General features: G+C 35.3%; 1 protein-coding gene across 2 annotated transcripts in view; it reads left to right on the plus strand.

Moving 5' to 3' along the window:
* IL17RD (interleukin 17 receptor D) overlaps positions 1-23483 on the plus strand; it is a 50804-nt gene that overhangs the window by 14568 nt on the left and 12753 nt on the right. Inside the window, exons 2-8 of one of the 2 annotated variants that reach the window (XM_035338196.1) lie at positions 938-1012; positions 15666-15723; positions 18265-18390; positions 20872-20990; positions 21430-21550; positions 22526-22570; positions 22666-22817. In XM_035338196.1, coding sequence (XP_035194087.1) covers positions 938-1012; positions 15666-15723; positions 18265-18390; positions 20872-20990; positions 21430-21550; positions 22526-22570; positions 22666-22817 — 696 coding nt within the window. The remainder of the gene's footprint in view (positions 1-937; positions 1013-15665; positions 15724-18264; positions 18391-20871; positions 20991-21429; positions 21551-22525; positions 22571-22665; positions 22818-23483) is intronic. The other variant, XM_035338197.1, reaches the window with a different exon arrangement.

A 23483-nucleotide genomic window follows, 5' to 3' on the forward strand; every position in this document is an offset into this window, starting at 1 on the left:
ATTTCCATTTCAAATCGCTTCAATATCATGGTCTAGGGCAAAAGTCTCTTATTTCAGAAAAAAATCACTGTGAATATCAATGTAATAGAAGTATTATAGTTAAGAAGAGTATCATATTTTTCAAATAATTCTTTCTGTTAATAGTGTTTTGTGTGAACATACACTATTAATGTCTCCTATTTTTGGTATTTCAGTATCAAGCCTGTAATCTTTTCAAGGCAAAAGGAATAGTAGTAATGTATTTTCAGGTAAATATCTCCACATGCCAAATAAATAGCAGTTTGACAAGTATCTGTACTGTAGCCAAACTGCTTCAGAGTCTCTGATCAGTCTAATTGGTGGTTTTTTTTTTTAATATTATTATTATTATTATTATTTTAGTTGTTATTTTAAAGACTGTCAGCTCCTATGTTTAGATTAGAACATAATTGTTGATTGCATTCTTTCAGCTTAATGGATTTCTTCAGATTGTCTCCTTTTTAAATATAAAGAGTGAGATCCAGGGACAGTAACTTTTTTAAAGGAAACTTCATGTAGTCAGATTGAAGTATCTGAATATTTTTCATGTGTTAAGTAGTATTTTAAGTACTTTAAAAAGTAGAGGTGTTCAAAGAGTTAAACATTTTAAATAGGCATATTTGGGAGACATAAAAACTAGGACATCTTCAGCAGATACTAACATCCTGATACAGTTTTTTGTATTCATACTGTTGGGCATTAGTATACTGTGGTTATAAAAGCTTGGAACTAATTGATCAGATGAATTGCACATTTCATTCTCTGAAAAATAGATGCAGAAGTGTTCTGTATTTTACAGATATTTTATTAGGCTGATACCCATTCATTTAGAAAGATTTTTGAGATGCAAAGCAACAGGAGGACATTTGTCTTTAAGGCTGTCTGTTTAACTCTTTTTTTTTTTTTTGGTGAAAATCAGCTCATCTGGCATTATTTTAAGGAAAACTTTGTGAGAAGAGCATATGGCGAGAAAACGCTACCATGCAGTGGCCATGTGAGTATTAAAAGCAACAGATAATTTCTGAGTTCTTTATTTTTCAACTAATTATATTTTATGCTTTGACTAAGTTAAAGGTGGAAGAACAAATGAATTACTGGTGGTGCTCAAAAAGAAATGAAAAAAATACTAGATTGCTTTGTTTTTTGGTGTGTATATACCTTGGTGTGACACAGGTGTATTTGTGGATAGACAAATTGGTTCTGAAGCTTTTTATTAATTATTTTTACCTATCAGCTGTGAATTAAGTTGTCTTCCACGCCTTGGATGATCTGGGCTGGAGTAATGAAAATCTTCTGATTAGACAGATTAAATAGGGTTCAGATGATTCATGCTGTATTTTCTTAATTGTTTTGGTAAACAATTTTGTCTTGGTAAAATTATTACTCAAAGCCAGTGGTTTACTTAAAAATAAAGAAGAGTTAATATTACCTGTCACTAAAATCAGAGGAGATGATAATTTTACCTGACTTGACACCTTGTTTCTGCTGGATTGTGGGCATTACCTTGTAAAAAGCTCAGCATATCACTGCTGTAAATGTGACCTTTGTTCCTCATTAAATGTTATGCATATTAATTTTGTAAGATTTTTTGTTCTAAGTTTTGTTCTAAGTGGATTATAGGTTTCAAATAGTTCTTGTCAAACTTATATCAGCACTTATTACCAGTTACCCTGATTATGCTATTATAATAACTTAACCTTGTATCTTATTACTAATCAAAACAACTCAAGCAAATAATCCACGAATTCTAATGTGGGAAGCTATTCGTCTGTTTTCTTTCATAGTTAAGCCTGAGCTTCTGTACCTCAGTTGGCATTTTACTTGTATCAAGTAAGTTACTGAAGGCATACTTTTTTGTTTTGTGTTCCTGCAAAGCTAAAAAGCAAATCTTAATAAGGTCAAGACTTGTTATTTAACTCAGGCAGTTTGGAAATGTTTTATTATCTGGGGTGTAACAACAACAAAAGAATCTGTATATAAAAAGAAAGCAGTTCCTTTTCAAGAGAGAAAAGGTTTAAACTTTAGATTTGCCATAAAATTTACTAATTAGTATGAATGTCACCAAAGGACATCAACTGAAGTCTGAGTTTCCTGTATACAGAGCATAAATACAGAGTATAGATGGATATATACAGATATAAATGAAAGTCCTGCTATCTAAAACTATTTCATAGGAAACTGGAAGAAAGGAAATTATCCCATTTTACAGATGAAAGGCTAAAGCAAAAAAGATATTACATTACTTCCTCCATGTTGTAGATACAGGGTATAGATAAAGCAGGAAATTTATCCATATTTCCCGAGTCTCTGTGCAGAGAGAAATCACAAAACTATTCTGTTCAGAATATGGTGCAAAAGGTGCTTGAGTGTTTTTATTTTTTTTGTTGTCCTCCCCCGCCCTAGTCAGTATGTCACATACGGCATTTCATGGAGAATTAGGGAATTAGGTGAGAGGGAAAATGAGATTTAAAATGCTTCCCTCCCCCCCCCCCAGTCTTAAGGCTTTACAACCGTAACCATCCTCCTCAGGTGTGTGCTGTTCTGTGGCTGGACGTTATAAATATGCTGTGATGGTATCAGTTACAGCATCTTATGCACAGTGGCACCTAGCTTGGCTTGACCTTTTAGGTGTTACCATAACAAATACTAGGTAGGAAAATACGAGTGACTGCTATCTTGTCTGAAGGTTTTTTTCACTTGAGGAGCTTCTCTGTTTGCTATAGTGTTCTAATTTTTTTTTTATTTTATTTATTTTTTATTCCTGGCAGTTATAGCGAAATAGATGAAGTTACAGTTCAGGATACCTTCTCTTCAGGTTCCTTTCACTTATGAGGGCTTTGTGTGGAATGAGCTTGGGTTTTATTGGTGCTGCTTATATGGAATCCAGAGGTGTTTTTCCTCAGGCTAAATGTACTTCGTGCAATTCCTCCATCTTGTCAGTGGATGAGAGAGTGCCATGTGCCAATACATCAAGCGTTTGATGCTGTAATTTCTCCCAAGGTGTGATGTCATATTATTTATTAACGACTTATGTAAATGTATCATTTAAAAGAGCTGCTTTGAGAAAACAAAACTGAATACTATCAATATGTGATTTTATTTTCCATATATATTTTTTTAAACTGACTGATCCAGTTTTAACCAATAATACAAGAACAAAAAGTGCCCTAAGTTTCTAGGAACTGAGTAGGAGCAATCATTCACGAATAAGGTAGCATGAAAATATTGCAAGAGCTGAAAGGGTAGTCAAGCAACTGACACCAATGAAACAATTTAAAGTCCTGTTATACAGGTTGTGTGAGATAGTGAGTTTTAGCAGATAACGTTTCATGTCAAGTAGTGTATTAATTAGTACGAAAATAACAGTTATGAACCAGTCATTTACTGTATGTGTAGCCTTTGCTTACTTTCAAAAGCACTTACCATAAAGTACATATGGAAAGTGCATCTCAAACTGTTACTTGTTCGAGGGTGTTAGAAAGTATGATATCCATAGAGTGTAACTTTTATTAGTGGAAACTGACTGTAGTCAGACTGGAGTTTCAATACTATTTCAAACATTAAATCTCTAGTTAAATAGTTGTATTTAGATTCCTTTTTTAGTAGTTAGAAACTTTATAGGACTTGATAGCACATAGAGCCTAAAGAGTTTGCTAGTACAGATATGCTTAAAACACATGCATTTCCTTTATTTTTTTCCAACAGTAGAATTTAGCAATACTTAATGCTTTTCAGCTCCAAATACTGAAGAGAAATGAACATCTAGAAATATTTGCAGGTATTCTTTGTTTCCTAGTGAAATGTCTCAACAATCTTGATAGCAGAAGCTATTCCATGTAAAGGGATGGTTGTGTAGCAATATTAGGGATAAAATATCTTGATCTGCAGAGGGTGAGAAGCAAGATCCTAGGAGAGGAAGAGCAGCCTTGATGATCAGGTGAATTTGGAGGTACACTTTGGCCAAGACTGGCGGTTCATATTGAGAATTTGCCTCCTTAGAAAGCTGCATTTTGTGTGTTTTTGTTGTTGCTTTGTTCTAATTCCCGGTGTTAATCATCATTTGACAGAGCTTTTCCTACTTATGTGGCTGCAAAAGGGAAAGCTCCACTTTGTTTGCGGAGAGGGGCCAGTATGGTTGAGTACTGTTTCTTTCCAAGTATCCTTCAGGTAGACCAGAAGCATTTGTGCAGCTTTGTGTATATTTCTGACATGTTCCAAAAGGAGTTTTTTTGGCTGTAGATATGATGGCTGTACTCCGTATAGGCTAACCAGGAGTGTGTAATTGCCTGGCAGCTGCAGCTTTCAATCTGCAGCCACCAAATGTGTCTGGCTGTGTCTCTCAAGTTCAACCATGCGGATCATCTCTACCTAGCAAGTACTGGACCTTCTAATCCTCACTGCTGATTGTGTTACTGCTTAAGCTGGGAGTTGTTGTATGTGTCTTTGTGGACCAGGACTCTGTTGTCTGTGTCTCCTTCTAGGGTAGGGGAGGACTTCCAGGGAAAGGTAATTAATTTTATTAGCCTCATTGATGTACAAGAAATTTTACTTCAAAGGAAAAGTATTTTTTAGTAATCTTAGCTGCATAATGATAATTCCCTTTTTGGTGTGTGTTTGTTTTTCCATCCAGATTTAAAAAAGAAAAGAAAAACAGAGTTTCTGATATAGCCATTACACTGTGGTGGTTTTACTCGGGTGGGTGGCCAAGCTCCACCACAACCGCTCTCTCACTCCCCCTCCTCAAAGAGGAACAGGGAGAAAATATGATGAAAAGGGCTCAGGGGCTGAGAAAAGGACAAGGAGATTGCACAGTAATTATTGTGACAGGCAAAACAGACTCAGCATAGGGAGATGGTAAGATTTATTGCTTATTACTAACAAGCAAGAGAAGCGAGAAAAAAAATGAAAGAAACCACAAGCACCTTCCCCCCAATTCGCCCTCTTCCACCTCCTCCCCCCGAGTGGTGCAGGGGAATAGGGGTTATGGTCAGTCTATAGCGCTTCTTCTCTCCCGCTCCTTCTCGATCACTCTCATCCCCTGTGCTGTGGGGTCCCTCCCATGGGATGCAGTTCTTGTCGAACTGATCCAGCGTGGGCTTCCCACAGGCAGCAGCTCTTCAAGAACTGCTCCAGATGTGGGTCCATACCACAAGGTCCATCCCTCGGGAGCACACTGCTCCAACCTGTGTCCCCCACGGGCAGCAGCTCCTGCCGGGTCACCTGCTCCTGCATGGTCTCCTCTCCAAGAGCTACAGGTCCAGCCCGGAATCTGCTCCGGCAGGGGTCTTCCACAGGCTGCAGCCTCCATCAGTGCAGGCCCACCTGCTCCACCATGGTCTCCTCCATGGGCTGCAGCGTGGAACCCTGCTCCACCGTGGTACTCCATGGGCTGCAGGGGGACAGCCTGCTTCACCATGGTCCTCACCACAGGCCGCAGGTGACTTCTGCTCTGGCACCTGGAGCACCTCTCCCCCTCCTTCTTCACTGACCTTGGTGCCTGCAAGGCTGTTCCTCACTCCTCTCACTCTCCCAGCTGCTGTGTAGCTGTAGCGCAGCGTGGTTTTTTTTTTTTTTTTTTTTTCCTGTCTTAAATGTGCTCTCACAGAGGCACAAAACATCACTTACTGGCTCAGCTCTGGTCAGCAGTGGGACCCTTACCAAACATGGGGCAGCTTCTAGATCCTTCTCGCAGTAGCCACCCCTGTGGCCCCCTACTACCAAAACCTTGCCACGTAAACCCACTACCTACACCCAACCTGATCTGAAACTGCAGTGGTTTACCCCTCACTTTTGATGAGGGGATTATGTAACAGAGCAGTATACAAAATAAAAGTAGCACTGCTTGGTATATTATTTTTTTTAATGTCCCTCATTCTACTGAACTCAATGCCAAAGGTACCTTTGCATTGCTACTGAGTAGATTCCTTCCTTATCTTTCATTGTCTGAGTCTTGTAAAGTTAGGTAGCTCGCAAGGATGGTAACTTTGAGAATGTATACTTGTATCATTTAAAATGAAATTGTTTTTTACTCCATCTTCTGCAAAACTGACTTTTATATGAAGTACTATTGGGGGAATACTATTTAAAGCTGGAACGCTGTGGGAACTTTAAAGATGGAACATGGAGGATTTTGGCAAGCAAATAACTTCTTGTTCCTGGAATTGAACCATAGTGCTTGCTAACCCTGAGCTTGAAAATCTTACGGATGAGTACAGTTGTGTGTTTCTAAATCCCTGAGAAAAGTTTTTTATGTTCAAAATAATTGCATTACTTCAAAGGAGGAATTAAGATGGAACAATCCCAAATCTTTTCTACTTTAAAAGTTTTACAAGTTCTGTTGCACTCTGATCAGCAGAGCGTAGTTTCTGCTAAATTGCCTTGCTCCACATCCTCCAGAATCAGAACTTTGGTTTGTTTATACATTGGTCCTACAAAAACAACACACACTAGGTTTCTTTACAACTTCTGTTTCTTTGAACTCCTGTGAATATCTAGTACTTTCTATAGTTGTGCCTGTTTGCTTCATTCGTGTAGGAATTAAAGTTAAGTTTCTGAGAATATGCAAATATCAAACTGCAAAGCTCTTAATTTTTTTCAGTGAGTTTTTCTCAAAGAATACAGGAAAAGGATTCGAATGGGGGGAGAGGAAATTGTGTGAACACACACAAAACAGAATTGACATGCTATGTCAAATTTTTTGCATTCCAGCCTTTATGTGATGTTCTGCTTTTAAGATTTCCTTGTGAGCAGCTGTTGTTACCATTTTCAAAAGTTAAAATCAAATAGATAAACTCACCTTGTACTACAAATGAAGTATTTTCTGTCTGCTTGCTCAAAGTTTGCTTGCAATGAACATCTCCAGCAATGCAGTAAATAACATTTTTTTTTTTTTTTTTTTTTCAGGTAGAACAGCTATGGACAAAGCAGTTAATCCACACTCAATGACAGTTTCACTCAGAATTGTTTTAAGTGTGTTTTTTTTTTTTTGTGTATGTGTGTGCTCATGCATGCACTCTGTAATGAAATTGAGAAGTAAAGAGCAAAAAAAAAAAAACTACCCATAAATAATAGTAATTGTGAATATAAATGCAAAATAAAGTGTAGATTTTTAAAACACTTGTAGCAAATGATTGCATGCTATGTAACATATCTTATTAGCAAAATTTTGTCTATTACAGTAGTTGTCCATTACATCTTCATCTGTGCAGAGTACTTGGACTAGCATGCTAACAAATTTGGTTTACAAATCTGGTGTGCCAATTGAGACAGATCACATTGTGTAAGATGATGAGTGTAAAAGTAGTGAGAGAGCCCTGGTGAGAAAAAAAAGAGAGAGAATGGAAAATATGAAACATGGCCTTCCTTTAAAGATGGGGAATTACGTGTCCAGTATTATACAAAAATAAACAAAAACTATCCCTCTCAGGTTATGGTTCTGCAAGTTTTCGAGTAAGTGGACAGTCAATTAAATAATATGTTTTATTGTTTCCTAGATATGCTAGTATAAAGTAGTTATGCAAAAACTAAAATCTTGTGCTTACAGAATTGTTCCTTTAGCTTGTTCATTGTATAGGATGCTATGTTTAAGCAGTAAGTGTGCATAGCAGGCTTCATTAATTTCACCTCTTCCATTATTTCAGAAGAGAGTTATTCTATTTGTTCAAAGCACAAGTCAGTATTTCTCAAACTGAATTGTCTGGGGTCCCTCTGAAAACATCTGTACCTCTGCACCCCATTACTTCCAAGGCCCAGCTACCAGTTGTGCACCTGGCTTGGCATTGCTTGTTCTCCTCTTCCCTTTCCCCATTGCCTTGTCTCCTCTCCTGTCCCTCCTGCCAGGGATCACATCCCACAGGTAAGGGAGCACTAGTTTAACTACAGATTTTTGGCATTTGAGTATCCTTAGCACATTTCTATCATGTTCACGGGGAATGTGCATGGCTTGAAAATATTCTGATAATTTTTCAGGGGCTTTTTAAGGTTTTAGAAGGCTTTTAATTTAACATTATTCACACAAGAAAGTTGGAAAAAATCAAGTGTGACAGGGCAGACTATAGAAAACTTCTTAGGCAATCTAGCAAATTGCCTGAGAGAAGTAAGAGCTGGTGCCCTTTTTCTGCCACACTTCGCTGCATTGAATTCCTGGGCTTGACTGAGAGATTTAAGATTTTCACGGTAGGCAGCAAACAGTATGGATTAAACTTGCTTCTATTGTCATTAAGTTGTGGCTTTAAGAACTGTCTGTTCTTTAAAGCAAACCAGTCGACATACGTTCAGTGAACAGCTGCGTGGAGCCATCTTGTGTACTGAAGAATCAAGCTGTAAATACTTCTCATATTATTTCTTATTTCTTTATTATGATTTCCTACCTCTCTATTGGATTGACTGATAAAGTTTAAGCTACCTTTCCACATTCTCTTTTTTAAAAATAGAGACCTAAATAGCCAGGAATGAGGCAATAATACATTTTTCTGGTATTATGTTGTTCAGTTGGTTGGTTCCTTGCTTTTTTTTTGGTAGGGTACACTTTAATCAGTGATCTTCAGTTAGCATGTTCAACTTGAAAATCTTACATGACCCCCATGAGACTAGCTGTCACACAAGTATACAAGCGTGTTTTTAAGGTCTGCCTCATCCTCTGACAGGATTTAAGTCAGTAGCTGCATAATTCAATATCCTTTCATGGCAGGAGGAACTTGAGAAAACTGTACCTAGTAGAAATGCCAGAACAGTATGTTAGTACTTCTTTTTAAAAAAGGTTAGAGTGAATGCTTCATAATGCTCAGTCACAGGGCTTGAACTGGGGTAAAAAAGCTGTATTCTGGGAGATGGAGAAGGAATATGCCAAATGTGAACATGTCCAACGTTTCTAAGACAAAGGGAGGTGAGCTGTGTCTGCACTAGGCCTGCTGCTCCCTGCCAGGCTGCACCGCACTGCACTGAGGGGGCTTCACCTGGAATGGGGGCTTCTCCATGTTCAGAGGCTGGACCTAATCAATCTACGAGACAACCTAATGCTCTGTCTGAAAGGGACAATTGTGTTGATGTGCTGACACCTGGAGACTTACTGTTGATTTTTTGCAAGTAACGTGCAAGGAAAAGTCTTTGAACACAACAGGCTGCTCTTGAGGAGGCTGTGTGGGGAAGGGCTGGCCAGAGGCTCCACATATAGAGAGGGCAGGGCAGTGAATGGGGATGTTGGGGTTGCAAATGTTATTGGCAATATTTGAGGTTTAGTACTGAGTTCTGATATGAGGCTTTATACTAGTTTTTCTGCTGCTAAACTGTTGTTCCTGTGCATGCTTATCTTGCGGCTTTGGCATTGCTTGTAACTAAGTATTTAGTATGTCGTGAGCACCAGAGGATTTTCTTGTTGATCTGAGAGAAACACTGCTTGGCTGTAATTTTTCTTTTTGTTTTTCTTACAAGAGGGATTGAAAGTAAAGTGATGTAAAAGGGTTAGGGACAGAAATAGTCTTGGGGATGCTAAAATTAAAGCTTTGCAGTCTCTGCTTCTGTCAACTCAGAGTAATGTTTGCAAATCCCCAAATGCAGAAGTCAGGTGTTCTCAGGGCTGCTGGATCTGGGAATCCACATCTTGTGATGCTTGAGGACAAATTCTAACAATTTGAGGAACTGCAGGAAAAGAAACAAAAACATTGATCGAAAAGACTGCTGGCTAAATCTAGACCTGACTGCGGGAGGTGATTATGCCACTGACTTCAGTGGAATTGTACATGCTCACACCAAGCATGAATGCGTCTCAAAATACGGGAATGGGGAAATCTCCTCAAAGAAGCTGCTTTGTAAATATCAGTTATCAGAACCCACTTAATTTTTGCAATTGCTTCCCACTCAAAAGCATGTTTTCATACTTTTTATTTTTTTATTTTTTTAAGGCAGAGATTGCTTTGAAGTATTAGAAGGCTCTTTTGAAAAAAAAAAAAAAAATCCATAGCAACCTAACCACCCCATTTTAGAATTTTCATTGTAAGAGTGGCTCTCCAAATAGGATATAGCATTTGGATGTTCTTTTTCTCAACCATTCTGCTTATATTTAAAATTAGCGTCATCACATATGCATCTTTCTATGTGACCTTAAGTGTCTCTTTAATTTTGTTTTGATCTTGACATATTTCCTTTCACCTTTAGAATAACTAACACATTTATTATTTAAATGTCCGGCTCCTGCTTGCTTCCACATAAATTCATTTGTGCCTCTGCACCTGTTGTAGTGCATTTAGATAGATGGATTTCTAGTCTGCTCAAACAATTGTTGCTCCTCATCCGTGTATGCTTCTAGTTTTTCTCCGTTTACTGGTTTATTTTTGGACTTTTCTGCTGCTCCCAGAATTTATCATGCACTTATTTTTGATCTTGCTACTATTTCTTTTCCTTACAACAGTCTCTAGAAGATGGTCACTACTTTTTTTTTTTTATGACGCCATTGCTCAGAATAGACTAGTCAGAGACTATTTTTTTTTTCTGAAGCTTGAACATTACTAATTTAGCTAATGTATGCAACAGTAAATTATAGTTAATATTTCCTTTCCTATCTCTCATTAATGTATTCTTTACATCACTATTTTCAAAATATGATCCATGGGACGGAAGTGTACAGTATATACTGTACGGTTCTGCAGCACCATTAAATAATACTTACGCATACTTACTGCTGGGGTGGGTGGGTTTGATTTTTGAAGTTTCTTCACATTTGTGAACGAATCTTTCATTTCCCCAATACATAGTTTATAATGAAGTAATGCTTTTTGTATCTCAGGCCAAATTCAGGATGCAAATGCCACAAAGACACATTCAGCTCCTCTGCAGCTGAACTTACTTGCAGTGGCTCTAAAGATGAAGCAGTCAAACTGTAAATAAATAACAGAACAGACTAAAATCTGGTAATTTCTTATGCAATGATGTAATTATGTAATTATGTAATTACATATGTAATTATGTAATGATTTTTGGGAAAGAACATAAAAGAAACTGACTTATTAGCAGAAGTTGAAAGAGAATGTTTTGAGGAATCCTGGTCACAATTTCAAGCCTGAAATAGGCACTGAGAAGCCTATTGATCCATGTATTCACTTTTATTAAAACTTCTCCACTGTAACTGATATTTTTATTTTTAAACGTTATTCCCATAATTTGTGTATGCAATGCAGGAAGATATATATCTAAAGGCAAATATGAGAAACATTTAGAGTTGGAATAAGCAGTTACATCAAGAATATAGTACTAACAGTACAAAGCCAGTGTTTAGAATTCATTCTGCAGTCAGTGGAGTATACACAAATTATATAGCAGACATGATTGTGGATTACATTTTCTGTTATATTCTTTTGGAAGCAGTCCAGAATGCAGGTGTATGAATAATACAGATATTTAATCCTTTCATTAATGGTTGTAGAAATATTTTAACTTGATTGAAAATACCAAGAAAACTTTAAAATGAAAACAGCAGATGTCAAATATAAAGCCCCTAGCTTACTGAGCACTGAGTATGATGAACATTGATTATTCATCTTGATGTTAGAGTTCAAAAACAATTGTCCCTTCAGTTTGCCTTAGGGGAGCATGAAATTAGGACCATGTGTGCATTGATTAACAACATATGAAAGATGAATCATGATTACTGTTTTGGTCTGGTGCACAAGGTTACGCTTGAGGGGTAGTGATTTCCTACCTCCTTTACCAGATCTCTGTAATTAGTGCTAGCATGTATCTCCGTTTCCTTGTATTGATCTTAAAGTGGCTGCCTGACAGTGCCTATTCACACGCACAAATTGCCTTTCTTGAATGAAAGTGTGTTTGCTCAAAAAAATTGAATGTTGAAGTCAACTTCAGTATTGTTTGTAAAATGGTTAGTCATAAGACAACTCTGAAATCGTCAATTTCATCTCTGGCAGGAAGTGTCAAATAAAAAAAATATTACTTTCAGCTTGACAAAGAATATGAAACAGTATGTGTTTTGAATTGAAGAGGAAAAAGATCAACAACAAAAATAAAGCAGATTTAAAATAAAATTATTTCCATTTTATTTTATTTACTTATGGCCTCTGAAGGCAGACGTTAGTTAAATTTAACTTTCCTCAGAGGCAAAATTAGTTCCTGTGGTTAAAATTTTCTTTATTTTTTTATTTATTTATTTTTTTTTCTCTCTCTCTCTCCTGGAAATAGAATCCTAACTTTGTTCCTCTCTGGCCTCATAATGGGGAGAAACAGTTGTTCTAAGTGCATTTCATTAATAAGTAGTTACTGTATATGTAGGGCAGATATTAGAAAACTATAAACAAAGTAGATATTACCCTTCAATAATAATAGTCTTTGTCTCTTATGAATAATCTACTTTTACATGTTGAAAGATGGATGCTTAAAATGAAATGCCTGCACATGCCTTGATCATCCAGATGAGTTAGTCATTTGTTCTTCTGGAGATGAGGTGTATTAGTGGTATTCAGAACTCTGCTAATTTAAGATATCTTACAATCTTAACTATCCAAGTTGTTGATGTGGATTGAGAAACAGATCCAGCCTTGATCTATGTGACTTGAGGTATGTGTGCTGTGGTGGAAATTCATTCTGACTTGCTTGCCCAACAGAGATGTGGGATTTGGATCTTAGCTTATCATGTTTTCTGCAAAGTTCTGTTTTGAGCTCACATACTGTGAGATTTAATGTTATTACAGATAACAGACCCCACCTCCACTTTTTAACAAACAAGATTACTTGTAATTTAATCTGTGCATTTCAACTTTGAATATCTGTTTATAGATCAGTGGTCTACAGTTTTTCTTAAATGTGTTTTGGTTATTTTCTTTCCTATGTATTTTTTAGTCCCGGTGTAAAGAAGTATGTGGACCAAAGGGGGTTTTATAGACAAAGCCCCAGGCAATGGAGACTTGCTTTCTAGCAATGTTCAGAATAACTTAAAAGCTGCATGTAAATTCAACAAATGGTAGTTGTTAATTAACTAAGAATGTAGTACCCTAAGGCCATAACATTACTATTTATAGTTGTAAAGTCAGTTGCTCTAAACAAATTGTCTTAGCTATAAGCCATTTAAAGAGCACAACTACTTTATGGCTTAAATAGAAGGGAATGCTTCCTGGAAGAATTTGTTCAACTCACGGCAGGAAGTATTTGGAGGATTAGTAGCAAATTTTAACATGATAAGTTGTCTGATTAGCATACATGTTATAACTTACAGCTCATATGGCAATTATCTATTTCAACATTTTAAGGTACACCTAACTCTTCCAAATATCTACAGTCTTTCTGGACCTTTTAGACAGTTTTTAAATTTAGGGTGTGAAAGATCAAATTAATTAAAATCCTTGTGCTGGTTTTCAGTGAGGTTTGATAGAATTTGCCTGTCATCCTCAGAACTTCAGCTCTGTAACATAAAAGGAAGACATTAATTTAATGGCTTGTCTGCCTTTGCTCATTTGTAAATATAAAAAGTTAATAAGTTTGTTTTCTTTTTTTTTTTTTTCATATTTTATCAAACACATAATGTGTCTTTGTTTTGCCCTAGTTAAAATTAAATGAGATTTTTTTTTAAATAGCGTAAAAGAAACAGAAAATATTTCAGAAGAGAACAGAAATTAGTAGAAAAGTTAAGACTGGAAAAAATTGTCACCTTCCTGTTTCAGGAAGCCTTTTCTGATAGCAGCTTGCTTAATGCCAAACTAATTGAAAGCTAAACAAATGAAAAGCCACCTAAGAAGAAAGTGAGATTACAAAATTCACTTCCAAGAACAAAGTCAAATTCTGCTTTGCTTTTATTCCTTATGTGATATATTTTGCATTTTTTTTAAGGTTACTTTACTCATTTTTTTTTTTGTTCTTCTTTCTAAACCTATAAAGTGAGAGGCAGTGCATGTTTACACGTGATCCTGACAACATCTGATTACAGTTGGACTCCTTTTATACGATTAACTTCTGCTCTTTATATTGTAGTGGTAAAACCAGATATAATTTATTTTAAAGGGTAGTGTTTTTTTTTTGTTACAGTTTTGAACTTTGTGTCTAGTAAGGGTTAGTGTAACCCTACGTTTTGTGTTTCCAAAGCCATTTCAGTGATTTCTGAAAGGTAAGTCATTGCTACCTCTAAGTCCAATGTTCTTCTGTGTAGGTGTAAGAGACACACCAGTCATCTGCCTGCAAATGTGTTCAGATTCCCCTGGAAGAGCAATGGGATAGTTCTGCAATTGGTCCTTGGTTGAGGCGTTGTCTGTTTTGATAATATTTGATAATAGAAAAGGGTGTATGATATGGCAGAATGGATTTCTGCAATATGCTCTCCTACTGAGAAAGTTATAAAATAAAATCATTAGAATTATTCCAGTTGGAAATTCACAGTATCATTTGTTCCCCTTCAACTCTTTGTTGATTTTAGCCAATAATCAATGGAAAGATTGGAATTTAAATTTCATGTCTGTATGTTTGTCTAATTAACCTTTTCTCAGCAAAAAAAAATCTTTAAAATGTTTACAATACATGTTAAAATGATGGAAGTCTCTAGATGGGGGCCTCTGACATAAATAAACCAGAAGACTGTCCCAGCGCATAAACCACATCGGACTCAAAGTACGTTGAAATGTAAATTCCACAAAAATGATACAGCACAGCAACAGTAGTTACGTATAAATGTATCTGTATATAATAAGTTAGTGAAGGGCAGGCATGGGCACATATCTGGACACAAGGCATTGATGCTCTGCAGTAACCATTCCTCCCATATACAGTCCAGGCACCCTGATGAACCGGGCTGTAGGTATTTTTTTGTCCTGCCTTATTGTACCTCTGCTTATGTTGATCTTTGAGTTCCATGTGAGCATTGAATAATACTAAACTTACAATAAAAGGATGACTTGATTACGGGTGAATTCTGAGCGTGATGAAAATTTGGTTTCTTAGTTTGCCCAGTGAACAATGAAGTAATAGAGTCCTTCAGACACCTGTTTTGAGGAGGTTAATAAGATGAGGAATGTCTGGGAGCTGATGAATGCTCTTTAACCACTTTATTTACTGTTTTGCTCCTACCTTATTTTTTTTTTCTTGGAAATGATCTTCAAGAAAACAGAATACTATAGCCACAGTGCTTAACAGTATATTTTTTCTTCTTTTTGCTTGAACTTCTGATATTCTTTTTCATGACTATAGATTTGGCATCAGCTTTGCAACAGATTGTCGTTTCTCTTCTTTTCTGCACTGTATATGCCCTAGAGAACTCAATTTGATGTATCCTTAAATCTTGATTAAAGGTGGTTTTGTTTTGTACAGGCATCATTAACCTAGATGATGGAAGTTGAGAATATTAGATACCTTTATTTAAAAAATGAATTTGTGGTTCACATCTGTTGGGCAGGACAGACTACTTTCTTTTCTCTTTGTTTTTACATCTTGTGTATTACATTTGGCAAGTTGGTGGCAGGTGAGCACATGCAGGTATATGCAATCTGTTTTGTATTCAGATTGTCTGACTGATGGTGTGCCCAAACAGAAGGAAGAAAACCTCATGAGTTCTGTCATTCTCCAAAAAACTATTTACAAAAAAAAAAAAAAAAAAAAAAAAAAAACACAATGCTCAAAGTAGGTCATTTTATTTAAATTATTTTCCTGATATTTTTCTACAGGGCCTGTCACCAGCCACCAAGATGAATGTGCTACTCAATATCACCTTTAAATATGACAGTAAGTTGAAAATCTGCAATATAATCACAAAATACATTGACACTGTTGTCAATGTATACCAGCATCTTTCTTAAAAAGGGCACTAAGAATATTATAAGCTCTTTAGTTTTGAAATAACTTTGAAATCTAGATCTGTTGCAGCTGGGTCAGCTGGGTCTTGTCTTTCCTGCATTTCACTGATTAGAATAATATGGTCTAATCATCTGCAGTAGTTTCACTTTCAGATCATTTACTCATTATTGGTAGGAGAATTATGAAGGATGTTTTTACTCTGGGGAAGAATGCAGTCATTGAAAGATTTACTACATACCAATTCGTCAGAAAGCATTATTTCGAGCTTTATGCATTTTGATGTGCAATTTTTCTGGAAAAAAATCAAGTAGAAAGCCATGTTTCATGTAGAAAATACATGTAATTTATATCTGTATACAGGAAAAATATTTTTAAAATATATGTCTATAAGGATTAATGTGGAATTTTAGCATTGAAGATAAGTAATGTCTCTTCATCTGGGTGAAATACAAGAAGCTTCAGATTAGCTACAGTCCAAAAAGAGCCCAAAGAGCCCAGATTAGTGGAAAACTATCCATATTTCAGTGAAGTCAGGTGGTTTTAGTACTTTAGCAAAGGTGTGATGTACATGGTTTATATTGCAGCTAAACCAACAATCATAATATTTGTAATAAGAAGATTGCAGCAATAATACCTTGAAACTCTTCAAGGATCTGCTAAATGGCTGTATTTTATAGTTCAGTTTTTTTTTTTTTTTTTTTTTTTTTTTTTTTTTTTTAAAGGTTTGTGTCACATGTGTTTTCCATTCAGGGAAGCATGAATATTAAGTGCATTGGAAATTTACCTATTTGGGGGCATTTAGTGTCCATCATCATTGTACATTCAATGTGCATTCAAGAGAAGGTCTTAATTTACAGCAGCAACAGCAATGTTTGTATTAATGCTAATGCCAATACAAGTCACTTACTTTTTTTTTTTTTTTTTTTTTTTTTTTTTCCTACTCAGAGAGTTAATTCCAATCATCCTTATGCTACTCTATTTTTATGCTTATTTCTGCGTTTGGAATCTTTCCTTGTGAATTCATTTATTATCTAATCTGCTGTTAATGCTTAAAGAAAATGAGCAAAATTTAAGCATGTCAGATTGTACAAGAGAGAACTTCAAAAAAAAAATTTGTTATATGTATAGAGGAAAACAGGAAAAAATATCAGTGAGAGCAGAGATTCCCATGTTTAGTTAACACAACAGAGCCCGTTTAAGTCCCAGTATCTGTCATGTTTTTTCCATTAATTCTGGCACCAGGAGCTGTGATTAACCAATGACAAGTGTTAATTCAAAGTTGTGCTGGCACTGCACACTTGCTGGCCAAAGGAGTTGAGTTACACAGTGCCAGGGAAAGAGGTCCCTGATATCAAGGCTAAAGAGTTCATATAATGTGGAAATACAATCTTATACTGAATAAGCCAGCACACAAGAGTATTGGGCTTGCTGGCTGTGATTTAAATGCTTTTATTTTGCCATGCAATAACTCTAATGAGATTCTGGTTTATGTTCTTAAATTAGTTGGGTTGATTATTTATTCAGGTGAAAAACAAATATTTGTAGGTTTCAGTAGTTCACTTGTTGTTGAGTAAAAAGTGATTTCCTGAAAAGTGTACACTTCTCCCCAGCTGTTTTCTTCCTAATTCTGTTTTTCTTTAAAAAAAAAAAAAAAAAAAAAAAAAAGTAAATCAATGACTCACAGTCAAACCTCAGATATTTGTGCTAAAATACAATTTTGTCAAATTGTCATTTGACCATAAGATTCTATCAATCAGGATCCAAAATCCTGGGCTTTCTATTAATTAGTTCCAGAGCTAGCAAAAAGCTGTTACTTCAAAGTTTCCATTGAAAGAGATACTCTATTCTCCTCAGAGGAAGTTCATGCTGTCATTCCCTTCACTCGTTGGCCAGTAATATAAAATCCACTGATTAGCTTGTTGGTTTTACTCGTTCAAAAGTGGGATTTTTTTAATGTGTACATCTTCATGTATGTTATGCTTCAGAACTATTGAATTCTCTAGCCACTACCTCTCTTTGTGCCACAGAATATGAGCCTAAATACTGTAAGGCTTTAAAAGTAATAAAATTTGGTATTACTTTTTTTGTTTAAATCACATACGTGTTTACTTTATGTGATACAGGCTACACTGGTATTATAAACTGGTAATCTTTGGAGTCCTGCAGATTAGGCTTTTGCAACTGGTGAGTGGTTGCACTCAATGATTTGGAAAGTTTTTCATTGTCCTAAGACAAAAGGTTCGCCCAAATTTACTATACAGTTTGTTGTTGTTGTTGTTTTAATGAAATAGTGTACACATACTTTTTTTGGCTTAGCCTTCAAGAAAAGTTAGGAAATTAATTTCATTCTTTATTCATTAGGAGAGATGTATGTCTTGCTGAAACTGAATAATATACAGAATTCTTTGGTATGGCACAAGATAATAAGCTAGTATGTTTTCCTTAAAGCATTTTTTCCTCTGTTTTTAGACTGCACTCTTTATCTGAATTCATTGGGAAAACATGTGATCGGAGATGTGCAGAATATAACAATTAGTCAGTATGCATGTTACGAACAGGTTGCAGTAACAATACTTTGGACAGCAAATGCCATTGGTAAGTAGTAGAGGAAAATGGAGTAAACATAGCTGATGATGCACTTCCTCCTTTGGAATCTTGTCTCTCTTTATGAGGTTGTATTTCCAGCTGTGACAGCCATTAAAACCAAGTATCAAAATAAACTGAATTGTAGAACCAGATTTTTGAATTGATGTGTCACAAAATGTTAAAACCAAAATTTTTGAAATTAATGAAGCATGTTCAATCATATAGGTCCCACTAAAAATGCTATTATAACTGATAGATCTTTAAGTGGGAACAAAAATTTATTTGATAAAATAAGTATTTTTTAAAAAGTTTTAAAAAGTTTTTGTCTTTATATCATACTTTTTAATTTCTATTTTTATAAATTTATAATTATATATTTATATAAATATAATATGCAACATGTATTATAATATATAAATATATGTATTATATATAATATAATATATTTATATAAATATATAATATACATTATTATATGTAATATATTATTATAAATATATTATATTTTTATATAAATTTATAATTATAATTTATAAACTATATATATGTGTTAATATTGGTAGTTTGTGCTCAAGGTTTTTTTTTACTGGTAGATATGTATGATCAAAAAAGTTTGGAGACCACTGCAGTAGTGTGTGCTCTCTCTATACAGCATCTCACCATTTGTTTTTCTTACATACTCATTACAGTGCTGAATAAAGTAATTAATATAAACTCATTTTCTTCAGTGACCATTGTTTAGCCAATGAAAAACCTGGAGTTTCCTTCCTGAATGTTTTTACTAATTCATTCAAGAATTTTATCTGCAAAGCTGCTTTTCAGTACCAAGTACATCATTACAATTAGAGTTAAGCGCAAGACATTTTTCAGAATTAAAACATTTGTTTGTTGCCTATTCTTTTGCTCATACAGCAGATAAGATCAAATTGATACTTTGTGGTTTGTAATTCCTCAAAAAGCTTTTCAATTATTTTTTTTCTTATATTTAATAAGAGCTGGATGTTTGCCTTTATGTGGTAAGATTGCACCCTAAGTGATGAGATATGGCTGCTAATGAAGATTTGTATTCTTGAACTTGACATGCCTTTTTAGAATAGACCTACATTTATTAAAACAAGCATTTTAGCTAAGAAAAAATCGTCGGATTTTCTTTGCAACTTCCTGGTATTAATTCGTGCCTTCAGAATTTGATAACACATTAAATTTGTAACAGAAAATAATAATTAATTACTGGGGTTTAAGACAGTATGTGGAAACTACACTGCGAAACTGTGCAGTTGAAACCATTTGGTAATCTTCAGCTGCAGACTGGGTGAATCAAGTCTCTATGGCAAACAAAGCTTGGTGTTCTTTCTTGTAATGATTAGAGGTTAATCCTCTGGAAAGCGTGAGGACAGAACTGCTGTTGAAACATCTCAGGTAACATGGAGACTGGACACTTTCTCTTTCATGGTCTTCAAGTAAACACAAAAAGTGCTTTTGTTCCATGGAATATTAAGAACATATTGGGCAATGCACCGTCTTTCTCATATACGTGATTATAAATGATAATAATAAATCTAGTGGAACAGAGGGGGCTTGAAAATCATACTTTTTTTTTTTTTTTTTTTTTTAGTTTGCCAAACATAGTAAGTAGTCAAATTCATGTTTTGATTCTTCACACATGTAGCTTTACGAAAGCTGCATCTGTGCCTTTGATAAATGTGTATTCTGCCATATGAAATGCTGTTGAACGGATGTAATTAGATGGAGTAATGCTAGTTAGTCTTGAAGAACAGTGCAGTGACTTTGATACCTGAGCCACAAAACTATCACAGCATAACACTGACATTCTCCTGTAACATTTGCATCACCAGGACTCTTTTTAGTCATGCAATGAAGTAACTCAGTGATGAGAACATTGTGAAGAAATGCAAAGACTGTGCTGAGAGTTGATTATGTTAGAGTAGCTTGAAAAAGGGTATAATTTTGGCATCACTTACAAATAACTGGATGTATGCACTCACTGGAATAAATTCAATTCCATTTAAGTCAATATTCCTGTTATCCTGCAGTATAATAGAAACAAAAAAGTTGTAACAACTACTATCACTTTAACCTAGCAGTTTATAAATTATAAGAATGTCTTATAAAGAATTTTATTGCAAATAATGGAAATATGATGCTCCTGTGAAATACAGGAGATGAAGTTACTGATTATTTAGATTGCAAGGATAATTTGGAAGCCCTGTCTGCAATGTGGGCCCCTCTGCTCTAGGCATTACACAAGTATGCGGTAATTATAGCCATCGCCAAAGGCTGAATTCTAAAAAGGCAAGATAGAAAATGTTGGAAGAACTGACACACAATGGCAAGTATTAAAACACAAACGTATTTCATATGAATGTTAGGATTTATTTTTAAAGACAAATGAACTATCTTCATACTGTATAAAATATCACAGAATACCTTTTGAAATATTAGTCTATTTAAATGCCCTGCTGTTTGCAGGGATTGAATACCTGAAAGGATTTCGAGTCACCCTCGAGGAGTTAAAATCTGAAGGAAGACAATGTCAGCAGATGGTTTTAAAAGATCCGAAGCAGCTCAGCCCAAGTTTTAAACGAACAGTAAGTGCTTTGTTTCAAGAAATATTTTATTGTTACTTGATTGTGTGAAGTCTTGAAAGCATTTATTTGCTGTGTATAAATGTGCATATATTTACATAGATACATGTTTAATGTGCTGTTTACTAGGATGCAGATCACTTCCTAACATTATTTTTCTTTAATGAATAGTTGTCGATCTAGAGATAGACGTAGTCCCCTTCTGTAGAATTTTTTCTGAGGCTGGAAATTGTCATGAAATCTTTTTGGGTGACTGTGGAGTACAGGTGCATGTTTGAAACAGTCCATATCTCGATTCTGTATAATGCTTCCTAATGATGGTGTGTAGCAGAGGGATGAATAAAGGGTTCTTAATGTATTAGCTTCTGTTTGCAGAACTGTGGGCCTATTTGAGAGAAAATACTTTTAATTGTAATAGTTGCAATCTTGTGTTTTTGTGTAGGGAGTGGAATCTCATCCCTTCCTAAATCTGAAGTTTGAAACAGATTACTTTGTAAAGATTGTTCCTTTTCCTTCCATTAAAAATGAAAGTAATTATCACCCATTTTTCTTCCGGACTCGACGTAAGTATTCTGTACAATATAGTATTACATAACATCTCTTTCTTTACTCCCCTCCCCTCCTTTTTTTTTTTTTTTCATGTCAGAAAAAGCTTTTCTGATGTAAAAGAGTAGCTTTTCACGTAGCAGATGATGATGTTAGGGGAGACTGGGTTAAGATAGGTATTGACATAGTCTTTGAAGGAATGACTGGTGTTACATGGCAAGAACTTGCATGCCTCTGATAAATTTATGGCATATAATACATGTTAGCCAACAACCAGAAAAATAAACTTGTATTAACTCCTTTCCTTCCCCTCACTGGACATTGTGAACAAGCTCAGATTGTTATTGCTTTTGAGAAAAGTTTCAAGAATGGGTATATAGGCATAAATACAGACGAGTATATATCAAACTAGATAGTAACAACTCAAGTAGAATTTCTCAAAATTATTTAGCAATTAGCAATTCTCATTGGAGCTAAAGAGAAGGAACTTAAACTCCTCAGTGCTTAAATAGTCTGATGGCAGTCTAACTCTAAGCACCCTTTTGGGTGTAACATTTGTATGTATCTCGTGGGTGTTTTTTTCTGTATAAAACTTTCTTAAAATATTTTCAAGTCTGTCTGATGATATGTACCAAAGTAGCATTTGTGTGCTCAGCATACTTATTTATTTTAAGTAAATGTAATTAAGGCCAGTTTCAACTTCTTCCTCTCCTGCTGAGCTGTGCCTGGTGCTATCCCCTTTGTCTCACTACGGACTACTATTTTCAAATTACTGAACCTATGTTTATCATATAAAGATGAGAAAGAACTTCAATCATAACATAGAAGCTGGGTTTGCAAAATATATTTACTCCAGGCATATTATAGACTGGGAAAGGAATGAAGAGTACTGCCCTCAAAATGCTGAAGTAACTCCCTTATTTTGCCCTTTATTTTTTTCTTTAAATAGCATTTTGATACTGTATCATTAATTTTTTTGTGTGTGTTTGTAGCATGTGAGTTGTTGCTACAGCCAGAAAACCTTGTCTGCAAACCTTGTAAGTTAAATATAATTTTTTCTTTATATTTATCTTATAATAAGTCACTGTCATTGAAGAGTCAGTTGCCAATTCATGAATATCTCCTCTGACAGACTGGAAGCCAAGAAATCTGAGTATTACCCAGCAGGGTTTTAACGTGCAAGTGTCTTTTGATCATGCTCCTCACAACTTTGGGTTTAGATACTACTTTCTTCACTACAAACTTAAGCATGAAGGACCATTTAAGCAGAAGACCTGCAAACAGGTACGTTACTGCATTTTTCAACTCTTAAGAGCACAGAACCCATTAACATAGATGTTCTAAGGTTTTACAGAAACTTTAAAAACTTACTATAATACAGAATACTATTGTTTTTAAAATTTTAATTTATTTAGTACTATTTCTGTAAATAACAATTGCATTGTGATAGAACTCATCAGTCAAAACCAGGCTTGAGTGCTCTATTGGTGCTGGATACTATAAGCAAAGAGGAAGAGACTGTTCTCTCTTTTAAAGACCATGTAATTGATGAGTACTTCAAACTGCAGTTTATTATTTTTGTCAAAAAAATATTCTTATCATGGTATACTATCTCTACACTAAATTTTACCACTTTAAAGATTATTCATTTGAGATGGTATCACAAGATAGCTCTCATTTCAGTATGGGTGGTAGTAGGCTGTGATTCTTTTACAACTGTGTGTATGTCCTCTTATGGGAGCTGCAATTTGCTATATTGTTTCCCTTAACTTTGGTTAGCATTTAATAGCAAATCTGATCTCAATGGTCAACCTTTGATCCTAAGTCTCTGAAAGCTAGGGAGTTTCAGGGCATAACACAGCTTCACAGAATCACAGAATAGTCTAGGTTGGAAGAGACCTCCAAGATCACCGAGTCCAACCTCTGACCTAACGCTAACAAATATTCCAC

This window comes from Oxyura jamaicensis, chromosome 12, assembly GCF_011077185.1.
Source record: "Oxyura jamaicensis isolate SHBP4307 breed ruddy duck chromosome 12, BPBGC_Ojam_1.0, whole genome shotgun sequence".
NCBI classification, from domain to species: Eukaryota; Metazoa; Chordata; class Aves; order Anseriformes; family Anatidae; genus Oxyura; species Oxyura jamaicensis.